This window comes from Schistocerca piceifrons, chromosome 2, assembly GCF_021461385.2.
Source record: "Schistocerca piceifrons isolate TAMUIC-IGC-003096 chromosome 2, iqSchPice1.1, whole genome shotgun sequence".
NCBI lineage: Eukaryota > Metazoa > Arthropoda > Insecta > Orthoptera > Acrididae > Schistocerca > Schistocerca piceifrons.
In genome coordinates, this window is record NC_060139.1 from 627,280,017 (window position 1) to 627,295,855 (window position 15,839).

At 38.8% G+C, this 15,839-nt stretch overlaps 1 protein-coding gene across 10 annotated transcripts in view; it reads left to right on the forward strand.

The window, feature by feature from the left end:
- LOC124774969 (protein muscleblind-like) overlaps positions 1-15,839 on the forward strand; it is a 599,391-nt gene that overhangs the window by 561,410 nt on the left and 22,142 nt on the right. For 9 of the 10 annotated variants that reach the window (XM_047249702.1, XM_047249699.1, XM_047249694.1 and 6 more), the window contains one exon: positions 3,338-5,806. In XM_047249702.1, the coding sequence (XP_047105658.1) occupies positions 3,338-4,144 (807 nt within the window). In that variant the 3' untranslated portion in view covers positions 4,145-5,806. Of the gene's footprint in view, positions 1-3,337; positions 5,807-8,632; positions 8,692-9,301; positions 9,387-15,839 lie in introns of those variants that run through there. The other variant, XM_047249704.1, reaches the window with a different exon arrangement.

Consider the following 15,839-nt stretch of genomic DNA (forward strand, 5'->3'; position numbering starts at 1 on the left):
TCAAATGCAGATACTACAAATGGTTCCCTGAGCAGAGTCAGAGAACAGTGGGCAGCACATTCCTCATTTCCACATACGATCTCATAAAATTCCAATTCTAATGGAAAAGTAGGATGAAATATTTGAAGCTAGTATTGAACAGCACATTAAGAGATACTCTACATTGCGTTTTTCTTAAGATCAGTCAGTAGTTCTAGAACTGGATTCTGTGGTGTAGGATATCATCTTACAAACTTGGCACGTAGAAAGAATGTTACAAAGAAGTAGTTATTGGTAGTAAATCACCTTCCACACTTTCTCTCAGGCTGAGTTTCCTTGATAATGGCAAACATGTTGAGAAATTTTCACTTCGCTCTGTCACATATGAAATAGGAAAAATAGATATCTTCCTTGATAAATTAAGAAGTGAATCATTATTCTGAAACCTTGGAAATTCCAGAATCCAATTTACATTTCACATTCCACATCACATTGTTTCTTTCTGAGGTGGTAATAGGTATGGTGACACACACTATGGTGTTTGGAAAAGTCTGTGTTAAATACTGTCAGAATAGAGATTAAAATCAGGTCAATTGGTATACTTGAAGGCTCAATCTCTGAGGTGTTGCCTACAAAAGGGAAAGATCCAGGTTTGAATTCCAGTCTAGTACACTTGTGTAACTCCATAGGACTGTTTACTGTAGTATGTGTTCACCTAAACGCACATTAGATATTTTTCAGATTACCAACAGGTACTACCAGATAGTTAAGACCATTGGTTCGACAAACATGTCATGTGACATACATCACTGTGCAGTATTCAGGACCATATTGGGATATTTTAAGCCTTCTTTTCATTAGGTAGTTTGATTATTTTACTTTTTAAATAAAAACAGCAAATATCAGTAAAGAATCAGCTATTTCTTGAATATGATAGAAGGCTGTGCCATCTTGGCAACTGGTTACAATTTAATTCTCTTTTCTGTGGACGTAGGCAGAATAAATAATCAAGATGAGTTAAATCTTATGACCATTCCATTAATCATGAAAATCTGACCAGATGTGCCAGATATCCATATTACTGCAATTACTGCAATCACATTAACATTCATACAGCTAGTGGAATGTCTTCTAGCAAATATGTCAATGCATGTTCAAGAAATTTAGAGAATTGCTGACCATACAGCTGACTGTAAAGAAGGTCCAGTACCTTGATTATGGATGAAGCTACACCAAACATTTGTGTTCCAGAGATGCTGATTGTCTTGCTGGTATAACCTTATGAATTTTTACATTGTTATTGAGTTTGGAAGTGTGTTCAGTAGTCCAAAGAATGGAAGTCTGGAAGACCAAATTTTGATTTGTAAATCGGTTGGAGTGGATGATTCTTTTGTCAAAATCATTTCCCCTCTGATGAATGTGACTTCGAAATCATCATGAAAAGTAATGCCTCCAAATTTTGTATGCAAAAAGCCCTTAAAGCTATTTAAATAAAACAAACATTAACATTCTACATATTTGTTCTTCATTTCTACATATTTGCAGCCCTCTGCAGCTAGAGGGCTCTGAATTGTAGTGTGTGACATGGAGGTGTGTTAAGTAACTACATTGGTGCATGAGAAACAGCATGCTGTTATTGATTTTCAAATTTGAGGAGTTGGACCACACATGGAGCATCCTCTCCTTCAGCATGACATTGCCAGATCACACATTAGTGCCACTATATCTGCAACGATCTGTTGCCTTGGGTTCACCGTCTTTAATCATCCTCTGTGCAGCCCTGACTTGGCCCAGTCTGATTTTTGACTGTTTTCAGAACTTAAAGAACACCTCTGAGGACTTCACTTTGATAGTGGTGAAGTGGTCCAAGCAAAGGCGACGCTATGGTGCCATCAACAGTCTCAAACATTTACAGTGACAGTATCAACAAACTGGTCTCTTGTTGTGAGAAATGTGTTCTTTACCAGGGTGACTATGTTGAGAAATAAATATGTAGACATGAAGAATAAGCGTGTAGCCTGTTAAAGATTTTTATTTTGTGTAAAAAACCTTTAAGAGTTATAAAAAATTCAGAGGCATTACTTTTCAGAATGCACTAGCAATTTTTGTGTGGAAAGATGTCGTTTGAGATTTATTGCAGCAAGAACCTCTGCATCCCTATCATCTCTAAAACATACTCTGAATCACTAGTTATGATCAGGAGCCAATTGTGTGCAGCCAGTATTGTGAATTTATGCCTCCAACCACCAAAACCATGTTGCAACCACTTTAGGTAATCTAGGTATCTCTCTGCATAAACCTGCTTTGCTTCCTGGCAATTCGGGTCACACTGTCTGACTACTACAAGCATATCAAATGCCTATTACTGAGTGAATAACATAAACATAGTCAAGACAACCACATGAACTTTTTGACAATGTACTATCAAAATTCTGGTTGTTAGACATGAGTAAAGACACAAAAGTGAGAGTTTTCGAGTTACACTTCTAGTATGAACAGTTCCCACTTTCTTGTTAAGCTGGTGTGAGATGGTGTAAGCTTTTGATGACACTGAACTGGCACAAAGTACCATAAACCTTTGTAGGCTTAAAATTCAATTTTGAGAGCTCTATTCAAAAGTCATAATTTTGTCCTATGTTTTTATTTGAAATTCTAAAGTTGACTTCTTTTTTATTTTCCAGCAGCTTTAACGCAATTTGAGGTTCACCGTACAGTTTCCTCTTACAAATTTGTTGAAAAGTCATTTTGCTCTTGTGTACAATCTTCATTTTCAATTAAGCAATGCCTTTAAAATGTTGCACGTAAGTGTATGAATTGTAGCAAAGATTTTTACATCCACTGCACAAACAGAAGTGAAACTGTCATTTGAAGTGAAAACTGTCATTTGCTGCATATTTTTTGGGTAAAAACTTTATCAAACTGCCTTCTAAGCTAACATCTACAAGAATATTTTTTCTGAATGTCTTGTTTGTAAATGAAGTTCCATTTATGGACTTTCACATGTGATCATAGGAATATGTTGATGCTGATGATTTAATGTTAACTTGTTACACTCAAGTAAATGTATGCTAAATTTGGGTACTGGCTAGTGCATACGGGTTTTTGTGATTACTTTTGGTATGTGTGGCATATTATTGCAGTACTATTGCACTATTGAGTGTAAATGGTGCCAATTTGAATTTAAATGTCTTTTGTCTTTGCTCTGACAGATTTGTAAGATCCATAAGTTCTTTAATTTGTAATCTGTAGAAATGAAGATATTTATTCAGAAATAAGTGTGTGTTGTCAGTGTCTGTTAATCACATTTTCCATGCACAATTTATATTCAAGAAGTGAGTAAAAGTTAGTCTCTTTGCAGGGCTTCCCTGGAATGGTCCCCTATAAGCGACCAGCCGCAGATAAATCTGGAATGCCTGTATACCAGCCCAACACCACAACTTACCAGCAGCTGATGCAGTTGCAGCAGCCATTTGTCCCAGTGTCATGTGAGTACTCGAGTACCCCCACTGCCACTGTGACTAGTGCCTCCCTCAGCCCTACTGATTCACCTGGAACCAGCAGTGTGAATGTGGCTGAAGCTTCAAAGTCGGACGAACCAGAGAAGGTGCCCTCAGCAAGTAGCATTCCTGCCCCATCTCAGTCTTCTGATCCAGGGACAGCTGCAGCAGCAGCAGCAGCCGCGGCTGCTGCTGCCGCTGCTGCAAAGGAAGTAGCGCAACAGAACTATGCAAAAGCAGTGAAGATGGCTGCATCTGGAATAAACCCCATGATGGCACTCAATTATACTGGCGTTGCACTCAACAAACAGGCTGTAGCTGTAATGCCTCCCCCACCTCCACGATTTGCTCCTCCAACTCCGTCACCTGGAACAGTACCTGGGATTAGTCTTGGACACCCTGTGGCTTATCCACAACCACAACCTGGACTGTTTACCTTTAACAGAGCCCCTAATCCATCTGCCCTTATGCCCCAGTACCAGTTTTTGAGGCCACAACTGATGCCTTCACCATACGCTGTTGTATCACAGCCTCCCACACCTGTGGTCAGTAATGGTATTTTCAGCCATATGATGGCTCATTATGGCACATTTACAACCCCATCAAACAATAATAATGTCATTACAAGTGTAGCACTTCAACCATACAAAAAGATGAAAACTACATAAATTTTTGTATACATTTGTGTATTATAAACATTTAAAATGTCTAGTCAAAATTCAGCTGAAATTATGAGGAATAAAGGTCACAGGGGAAAATGAAAAATTCTCCTGTCTTATGACAAAGTCATTCATTTGCCACTAATGGACCAAAAAGTGTGTGGCTAATATATGTTGGGGGAGGAATGCTGCCACATGAGGGCACCCAAGGGAGGCTCTCATTTATGGCTCGTAGTCACATTGACATTGTAACGAGCTGTGATAAATTAACTTTAGGTAGAACTAATTATGTATGACAGTGGTGCTGTATGAAAATAAACAGTTCTTCTGTCAGCATAGTTCCTTGTATCAGTTTTCTGTGCCGTTTCACTCAGACAGTGTAAAAGGCAGTTAAAGTTTTAACTATGTTTACTGTTTTGAATTTTAAGTGCCAGAGAGAACTGTATTCTGACAATGAAATTTCCCTGTCTCCCTGATTTGCATGCAGTGGGGCATAAAATAAACAAAACCAGTAGAAATTTAGCATGGTAGATATATGGACATTGTATACTTTTTAAAATCTGTTAGTTAGTGCCACAGTAGTTGTCTGTTATTAACCCAAGAAGACCCATTTCTTACTATCCAAAGCACTCGCATTTATCTGTACATATAAGCAACATTAAAGATATCAAGTTGTAAAAGAATAATAATATTCAGTCTCTTCTAAAGAATACAAACTCATCTGGTGGCTTTTTGGGTTATGCTGTTCCCTGTTCACTATGTGCCACATATTTATGGCTATGTATTCACTTATTTAATGTTGTAGTTTTATTATTGTATATCTGTTTGTTATTTTTAGTCAATCTTCTTATTATTGGAATCTTGTCCAGTACATAATCTGTTATGTAGAGAGCTTTTATATTTGTAGTTAATTCATAAAGGAACTGTATGCTTCCTCATATTTGTACAGCACCTTGACAAATAATTAATTGCTTAAAGGGGCATTCTTTCTTTAAAAAATTTAAAGTAATATGGTGCTGCTGTAATGAATTCATACAGTTCTACTTTTTAAGTGTTCCTATGTTAGCAAGTTAGTATAGTATCTTAATGGTCATTGACCTATGTTTTTAATATTTTGGTATTAATGTTAAAATGAAATAATTTCTTTTAAAGTAGGATATAGAAAGATATATAAATAAAAATATATAATATTTAAAGAGAATTTTATTCTACTAATTATGAAAACATTTTGCATTTCTAAGATGTTGTTTTAAGCTATAACAAAAAATCTAATTTCTGTCCTTATTTCAAGTGCTATTAAAGTTTTGTGTAACCACTGAAGTGTCTGCCAGTTTATACTTATAATGTAATGTTGATCAGATGCTTGTGGAAGTGCTTACCCAACAGAGACAATTGTAGTGGGCATTGGGTCACACACTGCAGCATTATTATGCTCGCTTCATTTCGTGGCATACCGAAGAAAGTGCCTTCTGCTACTGTCCTGTACTGATTTTTAAGGATTTGGGTTTTTATTACAGTCTGCCTGACTTGTCACGCTTATTTGCCATTGCCATCACTGAGTTTTGACTGTATTCCATACAAATGTGTATTGTATTGTCTAATCCTGCTGATCTTTGTATGTAAAGAAACAAACACCAGCCAGTATTTGTAATAATAATGCTTGGAAATGCATGATTATTTGTTTTATTAATGCTTCTTTTCTCAGTCTTCTCATCCCCTCATATTCCTACATTTTAGTTTTACATGAAACAAAATAAATAAAGTATTTAATTACAGAACCATAAAATTAAATTTTTAGTTTTCCAGTGTTCCGTTCCTTTCTCTACATGTCTATAGAGCGGCACCATCAGGTAAGGCAGTTAGATTCCTTTTCTAATACTAACCTTGATTCCTGTTCCTCAAATGTTCAGAACTGCAGGAGTTAGCAATAGTAGAAAGTTCTGAAATTAATAGAGATAATTTGTTGCATATTACTCATTCTATACGATATAAATATATTTATAAGTCCAAGTTTTAATTTACTACCAGTCTTTGTCTCTAAGTCCTTATTTGCGTAGTGAATGCACTTGATGTCATATTTCACACTACCTGTAGCATTACAACTTCATATCAAACTGCTAAATGATTGTTGTTATCCTGTAGCTTTACATCTGTTGCATCTTTGTAAAACAATCTGCTTATTTCAAGGAGTAAGGGTGAATGAAATGCAGAACAGTGTGAGAAATGGGCTACTACCAGTATTCGCATAGTAACAGCTAATCTGTTAACAAAGTATCTGTCACATGTACAGCTGTCTACAACAAAAGAAACAAACTACAGTTCTAGAATGCTAGCACAGAAATCAACATTTATGTAATGGTTGCATGATTAAGTTATAATCACAGAGATGGTCATTTATTCTCATTGACTTTTTGGGTATAAATATTGCTTTTTGACATCTTCAGTGCACTGTCTGCTATGTACATTGTAAATGTGGAAAGCGTACTATCGGAAAAATGAATGCATTTGTGGCTTTTGCAAATTTGAGAAACACTTTTCATGCTTTCTCTTCAGTAAACACTGTTTTTCATGTGCTGAGAATACAATATGTCAGTAAAAAAAGCAATTTAATAGAGAAGAGTGTAAAATATTCAGAAACTTCTGAAAATTTATAATGCAGTTTTTTCTGAACATTACTCCCACAATCTCATTTCTACTTTTTTTTTAAGTTAATAAATATATACCAAAAACTTGAACAGCAGCATACAATGAAATAAATTTATGTCCATATCTCTGGTCATGTATGTATTGACAGAGAGTTTCAGTGCTTGTTGTTTGACTTATATGTACATATATTTAAATATGAATATATAATCAAAATGGGTTATATGTATACATCTGTTATACCGCTCAAGTGGTATTGTTAACATTCTACACATTCATTTTATTAATTCATTCATGCCTCTTATTAACATCAATGCCAGTTTCCTTAAGGAAATGCTGAAACAACACAAGTCAGTTATTGAGGCTGGAGCATTTATACATTGTCTGCAAAACGGTCCCTCATTACTGTGTGTTTCTTAAAATAACAAATATATCTGAGTGAATTTTTTTTATAAATAACAGTTCTTCTATCATTACATTGCTGTTATTTCACTGCTTATGAATACATTCTGTACATGATAGCTGTTTGAGCAAACACTATTCTATAACTAGTATTGCCAAGGTAAATAGTTTTATAGACTGGAGCATGACTAGCAGTACCACGCAGTAGGTTTGTTTTTTGCTATTTTCTCTTCATGGCGTGTACTGTTCAGACCTTTGTTGTGTGTTTAGTTGGTAAGCGCATTGAAACATATTAACCATGTAGTACAGCTTGCTGTGGAGCACTGAATTGTAATTTCGTGTTTGATATTACTGTTGTAAAGATTTGTATTTGTTCTTTCATATGTATTTAACACTTTCCACTATCATTCAGATAATGAGATTTGTAAGTAATGTACCTCACAGTCATTTAAAGAAACATCACATTGTGTGTGTCCACAACACTCTTAATTGAACTGAATTGTCAACATTGAGTCAATAAAGACTGAATTTTAAGATGAAGTACTTCAGATATGATACTGTATCCTAACGATCCTGCCAATATATTCAATCCTTCTTGTTTATATATAATATATTTGTATTTAAATCATACATACATGTTACACAAGATTAACTATGCTATATCTAGAGCATTTTTTTTCTATTAAATTCACATTATATGCAAAAGATTCTGCAACAACCGGTTTTCCTTTTAATGATCCTGAACTTCTTCAAACCAAACACTTTTTTCTGTTTAAGGAAAAGAGCATGACATAAAACAGTAGTAGCTTTATGTGACGTTGGGCAAAGAATAGTGTTTTTCACTTGGACTGAGCAGTAATTCTTATCTGTGATAAACCAGCTTTGAGAGAGATAATATGTTTACAGCTATAGCCAAATTAACACTAGTATTTGATATTAAGTTTTCTATCTTCTTAATATTTCGCATGCCTTATGTAATTTTTCTGCTATTTCTCTTTTTTTCATGCTTTCCTACACTTTGGCTGAATAACGATTCCCATCGCACGCCAACAATCGCTCTACTCCCACACCTCGGAACTGTTCCGTTTTCCTCGACATATCAAATTTTTAATATCCTCTCATTGTTACTGTGTGGCGGTTAACTGTCAATCCTTCAAAAATTACATAATAAAACAACTCTTTATTTCGTTATCTTGTGTTATGTGTGTGCGTATTGGTGGTTTAAACATTGGTGTGCCTTGATGGAATGCAACGGATTGTCGTGCCGCTGTGGATTATTGAAATACGTACACCATCTTCGGAATGTGCTGCTGCGGTGTGGGGAAACATAAAATGGTAATGAACGCTGATGCGCATCTGGCTGTGCTTTTCCCCTTGGCCTGCACTGCTGCCTTCTCACGTACGCCCGCCACATGCTTGTTACGCTGCATGTCGTTTGGTTCGGGCACCAAGCTCTAGCCACAGTGCCCGCAAATGCTCCTTTTGTGGTCTACACAGATGATCAAGGACAGGTAGTTGAGCTTTTATTTCATCGTATTTCATGTTACTGTTTTTTATCCAAATTCATATTGTTTTATATAGAGATCAAAAGACATAAAAAACAGATTTCATATTTACAGAAAAAAATCTGTCATTCCTTAGTTTAATGGTAGGACTTAACATGCGCTTTGAACAGTTTAAGAATCTCTGTTTTTGCACATTTCTTAGAAAATCTGAACAGCAAATTTCAGATTAAGCAGTGATGCATGTGATACTTCTTTGTAATTTGTCTGGTTTTGGCTTTATATTAACCCTCAAGGAAACTATGTCACTTGTTGAATGCTGAGAAGCAATAGTCATGGTGAGGTTTTCAGAAACAGAGTAGTATATAAATATATAGTAACGCATGTCCATATCTGCATTTTTAATTGTTACATGAATTTAAGAAATGCACGTTACATGTTTCTGTAGCTTGGTAATCATTCCTGTCAAATATAGCTGTGACTTGAATCACATGAAATATCATATATAATATAACAGAGTGAAGAAACATTTTTTATCATCTAATTTGTTATTGCTAAATGAGAGCATAATTTTTATTGGAGTCTTGTTACATTCTGTACTATAAATTTCCTGTTTCAGTTACTGGACACCCTCCCGGTGTGCCAAGATTTTAACCGACAACTGTGTAATCGGCCTGCCTGCAGATTTGTTCATCTTCAGGAAGGTACAAGCAGAATACTTCCATAAATTTTATGGTGCTTTTTCCTTGTTAAAGTAAAATTTCAGCTTGAAGCTAATTCAAGATGGAGTATTAAGTTGTCATTGTTTTTAATATGTTTATAATGATTGTTTAAACAAATTTATTTCATGATGACAAGTAAGCTGACTCACCACCACCACCACCACCACGACATACCACCCCCCCTTTTTTTTTCAGTTTTCACTAACAATTGAACTTGGCTGATGCCTAGATGCTCAAGCACAAGAATTTCAAGTTGCTTGCATGGAACTGCAAAATTGTCCTGTTTCAGTTCACTCTGCAAGTATTGGTAAAAGAAGAGCTGATGTGGATTATCATTAATACCTTAACCTATCACAACTGAGTTAGTCATGAGTGTACAGAGTATCTATGAACAGAAATACAGATAAGAACACTATGACTGTGGTTTCAAGATGGATCAATTATAGTGAACTGATTCAATAATTAGGCACCAAAATACTTTTTCCTTTTAAAAAAATGCATATTTTACACTTTTTAAATCCTTAGAACATGATGTATGTTGTAGGTCATGTTTCTTGAGGAATACCATTACAAGAAGCTGTTGTTGTTGTGATGGTGGTCTTCAGTATGAAGACTGTTTGATGCATCTCTCCACACTAGTCTATCCTGTGCAAGCTTCTTCATCTCTGCGTGACTTCTGTAACCTATGTGTATTTGAAACTGTTTATTGTAGATGATTAATGGAAAATCTCATATAAGATGTGAAACAAATACTAACAAAGAGATAGAGGGGCTGGCCAGTACTTACCTCAGCTCAGTACAGCCGATAGATACACATAAAACAGAACTGAAAATTTACATTCCTAGCTTTCGGAACTTTGTTCCTTCATCAGGGAGGAGAGAGGGGAAAAAAAGGGAAGAAGGGAAAGTGGATTCAGTTACTCACAACCCAGGTTATGAAGCAACAGGGAAAGGTAAACAGGGAGGGTAGCAAGGATGGAGGCATGGTTGTCAGAGGGAAGCCAAAGATATTCTACTGTAAGTACTGTGCCAGCTTCAAACCAAAGAGGATGCATACAGAAGTAAAGTATAAAGATAAACACAACTATGTAGGATGAAAAGATGCGTGAATGGCTAAAGAGGAAAGGGAAAGAGGAGAAGACTGAAGAGTGAATGGGAGTGAGGTTCTTTAACGTAGGTTCAGTCCAGGGGGATGGCGGGATGAAAGGATGTGTTGGAGTGCAAGTTCCCATCTCCGCAGTTCAGAGGGACTGGTGTTGGGTGGGAGAAGCCAAATGGCACATACGGTGTAGCAGGTTCCTAGGTCCCTAGAATTATGCTGGAGGGCATGCTCCGCTACTGGGTATTGGGCATCTCCTAGGCGGACAGTTCGTCTGTGTCCGTTCATTCGCTCAGCCAGTTTGGTTGTTGTCATGCCGATGTAAAAGGCTGTGCAGTGCAGGCACGTCAGTTGATAAATGACATGTGTAGTTTCACACGTAGCCCTGCCTTGAATTGTGTATGTTTTACCAGTAGCGGGGCTGGAGTAGGTGGTTGTGGGCGGATGCATGGGGCAGGTTTTGCAGCGGGGTCGGTTACAGGGGTAGGAACCACTGGGTAGAGAAGGTAGTCTGGGAATATTGTAGGGTTTAACAAGGATGTTACGGAGGTTAGGGGGGCGACGAAAGGCAACTCTGGGTGGTGTGGGGAGAATTTTGTCAAGGGATGATCTCATTTCAGGGGTTGACTTGAGAAAGTCATATCCCTGGCGGAGTAATTTGTTGATGTTTTCGAGGCCAGGATAATACTGGGTGACAAGGGGGATGCTTCTGTGTGGTCTGGGGGTAGGAACATTGTTGTTGGACGGGGAGGAATGTATTGCTCGGGAAATCTGTTTGTGGACAAGGTCTGCAGGATAGTTGCGGGAGAGGAAAGCACTGGTCAGGTTATTGGTGTAGTTGTTGAGGGATTCGTCACTGGAGCAGATACGTTTGCCACGAATACCTAGGCTGTAGGGAAGGGAGCGTTTGATGTGGAAAGGATGGCAGCTATCAAAGTGAAGGTACTGTTGTTTGTTTGTGGGTTTGATATGGACTGAGGTGTGGATGTGAGCTTCAACAAGATGAAGGTCAACATCCAGGAAGGTGGCTTGGGTTTTGGAGAAGGACCAGGTGAAATTCAGATTCGAAAAGGAGTTGAGGTTATGGAGGAAATTAAGGAGTGTTTCTTCACCATGAGTCCAGACCACAAAGATGTCATCTATAAACCTATACCAGGCCAGGGGAAGCAGCTGTTGGGTCTTCAGGAAAACCTCCTCCATGCGGCCCATGAAGAGGTTGGCATAGGAGGGAGCCATCCTGGTTCCCATGGCCGTTCCCCTGATTTGTTTGTAGGTCTGGCCTTCAAAAGTGAAGTAATTATGGGTGAGGATGAAGTTGGTAAGTGTGATAAGGAACGAGGTTTTTGGAAGATCTTCGGGTGGGCGTTGGGAGAGGTAGTGCTCAAGGGCAGAGAGACCATGGGTATGTGGGATGTTTGTGTAAAGGGATGTAGCATCTATGGTGACAAGAAAGGTTTCAGGTGGGAGAGGAGTGGGAATGGATTTGAGGCGTTCTAGGAAGTGGTTTGTGTCTTTGATGTAGGATGGGAGTCTGCGGGTGATAGGTTGTAGGTGCTGGTCTACCAGAGCTGAGATACGTTCGGTTGGGGATTTGAAGCCTGCTACAATGGGACGGCCAGGATGGTTCTCTTTGTGGATTTTGGGTAATAGGTAGAAGGTAGGGGTACGTGGCTCAGGTGGAGTGAGTAAGTCTATGGAAGCCGTTGTGAGGCCTTGTGAGGGACCTTGGATTTTTAGGATTTTTTGCAGCTCAGTCTGGATGGAGGGAATGGGATCCTGGGTAACAGCTTTGTAGGTTGAGGTGTCAGAGAGTTGACGCAGTCCTTCTGCCACATACTCCACACGGTCAAGTACGACAGTTGTGGAGCCTTTATCCGCCGGGAGGATGACAATAGAGTGGTCTATTTTCAGCTCTTTAATGGCACGGGATTCAGCTGGGGTGATGTTGGGGGTTGTCGGGATGTTCTTCAAGAAGGACTGGGAGGCAACACTGGATGTGAGGAATTCCTGAAGTGTCTGCAAGGGATGGTTTTGGGGGAGGGGAGGAGGATCCCTTTGAGAAGGCAGTCGAAACTGTTCTAGACAGGGTTCAACACTGGGTCTAGTGCTTGGGGGCTGTGTTTGGGTAGTGAAGTGATATTTCCAGTTGAGGTTCCGGGTGAATGAGAGGAGATCTTTAACCAGGGCAGTGTGGTTGAATTTAGGTGTGGGGCTAAAGGTTAAGCCTTTTGATAGAACAGATGTCTCTGCAGGAGAGAGGGATCTGGATGAGAGGTTTAGGACTGAATTGGGACTGGTGATATGTGGCATTTGACTGTGGTTATAGTTGAGATTTGGTCTGTGTGGGGTATGTGCTGGGATGGGGAGATTGAGTAGGGTGGCTAGGCTAGGTTTGTTGGCTATGAGGGGGGTTTGTTGAAGGTTCTGTTGTGGTTGGTGTTTGTGAGGGATAGGGAGAGGGACCCCACTTCTTAGGTGTTGCACTAGCACTGTGGATAGTTTTTTCAGGTGTTGTGTGGCATGGAACTCAAGTTTGCAGCTGGCTTCTAGGATGATGTTCCTCAGTGTGTTCTCCAAGCAAGGGTTTGAGAGGTGGAGGACTTTGAAGAGAGATAGGAGCTGTTGGGAGTGGTGGTTACATGAAGTAGTGTAGAGATTCAGGACAAGTTGGGTAAGGGCTAAGGATTGAAGGTTCTGGAAGTCCAGGAGAGACTGGTGGAAGGAGGAATTGCACCCAGAGATGGGAACTTTTAAGGTAAGCCCTTTAGGGGTAATTCCAAAGGTTAAGCAGGACTGGAGGAAAAGTATGTGGGATTGCAGTTTGGCTACAGTGAATGCATGTTTCCGGAATGAATGTAAATAATGTGGTATAGGATTAGGGTACATAGTGGGTAACTGGTGGATAGGGAAATTAGATAACTAAAGTTGAGATAGTAATCATAAGAAGGAGTAAAACACGGAGGGAAGGACGAGAAGGAAAGAAATTGTGTTGGTAATGTTCAATACCAAAGGAAGACCAGTAAATAAGAAAAATACGGAAAAAGTTAACCAGACCAAGCAAGTATGTCCAGATCAGGGGAAAAAGAACACACGTAGCTCAAAAACAGAGTACTGGCCAGCCCCTCTATCTCTTTGTTAGTATTTGTTTCACTGTTTATTGTAGTTAAGTCTTGGTCTCCCTCTGTGCTTTTTTCCTCCCAAGCTCTCTCCATTACCAAATTGGTGATTCCTTGATGTCTCACAATGTGTCTTATCAAACCATTCCTTACAGTTTGATTCAGTACATCTTTGTTAGTTATCTAATCTGCCCACATAATCTATGGCTTTCTCCATTTCGAAAGCTCCTGTCCATTTCTGAATTGTTTATTCTCCACATTTCACTTCCATACAAAGCTGCCTCCAGACAAATTCCTTCAGAATCAAGTTACTGACACTTGAATTTCAATTTGATGTCAGTGAAGCCCCACACTCCAAAGAAAAGTGTAATCTCAAATATTTACTGTTCTCTTATGTAATAAGAAGTCACAGGTTGCTGTTTCTTCTGTTGTGACAGATAGCACTGTTGTGTGGTCTGGTGTGTTGTTGACTCTATTGTTAGATTCAGAGAACAAATGATTTGAAGTAAGCAATGCATCACATGCCATACCATAAAGATATGAATATACAGGGTGATTATAATTAAAGTTCTAGTTTCAAAACACCTTCATAATGTAAATGGGTTTGGCTACAAATTACAGATGAATCACAATACAACAGCTATGATGTGAGTTGCACATTAAACAAACCATACTGTGCAATGTGCATGACTGCATAAGTTGGCATTCAACAGTTGCGGCACTGTTATTTACGTAAGGCCATCCACCATGGCAAGGTTGTACCACATCGGATGGAAAAAAATCAGTATTTGATTGTCCTTTTTAATTGTTGTGAGACTGTCACAAGACATGTTCAGTATGCTGCAGCAAGCTACATCAAGAAACAACTTACTCCGCAGCAGATCAGAATGTCTTACAGGTCATGTTCAGATTGCGTTGCTCAGTGCTTGCCTTCAATCAGCTGCATTTGTAATCAGAACACTGAACACAACATCTTTCAGATAACCCCACAGCCAGAAGTCACATGAATTAAGATTGTGCGAGCTGGACATAAAAATGATCCTACCCATACATAAACACTGTTGAAGGATTGTAATGACACTGATGTACAAAAGACTGGTAGCCAGTGTTGGTACAGGTAACAAGACCAGCAGGACCCATCTCTTTGAAGAAATACAGCCATTTGATAAACAATGCTATCAACCCACACCACACAGTTACCTTTGCAGATTGAAGCTGTAATGACTGATGTGTGAGCAGATTTTTCCTGGCCCATATTCTACACTTCTTTGTATTTATAAGTCCTTAAAGATGGAAATGGGCTTTGTCCATCCACAGAACATTCCATGGTCATTCATTGTCCAGTTCCATGCAAGCAAGAAATTCCAGAGGAAACATTTGTCTTATTGGCATGTGCTGGCCGGTGTGGCCATGCGGTTCTAGGCGCTTCAGTCTGGAACCGCGTGACCGCTACGGCCGCAGGTTCGAATCCTGCCTCGGGCATGGATGTGTGTGATGTCCTTCGGTTAGTTAGGTTTAAGTAGTTCTAAGTTCTAGGGGACTGATGACCACAGATGTTAAGTCCCCTAGTGCTCAGAGCCATTTTATTGGCATGTCAGCACGAAGAAACCTCTGAACATAAGTTATCTTCTACTGGTGTCAGATCAGTTGTTTTCCTCCCTTTCCAACGTTGCATTTCAAAAGAACCTGTCCAGACCCTTGGCAGACATCAGCCCAATGCCTTTTTTCATACCCTTGAGGGCCGGGAACATCTGCAGAGCTACTGGTGCACAGTCACCATCATTGTAAAAAGGCTTTACAGCAGTGTGGATCATCCATTGAGACAGTCATGCTGAGAATCACAGGCGTGTGCTGAGGAACAGTCATGTATGACACATCTTTTATTTTGCATATTCTGCCACTTACAGTGCCATCTAGTGGTAAAATTTTCCTTAAATTTTTTTTTGCTTGCATAATGTTTCCCCCTCTGTCAGTACTATGATATTCAAATTTGATGTCATTCTGAGCAGTGGTTAATTTTTTTTATAGCACTTTGAAACTAGAACTTTAATTATAATCACCCTCTATAGTATCTCACCAAATGTGGCATGTCATTAGTGGGAGAACAGAAACAGGAATTGCAGATATCTGCATGAAATTATTATGTGTATAACTAAACATAGTCTGTGTTGTTATTTCCATGTGCATCAGGAAACAACAGAACCATTCAATAACTTCAAT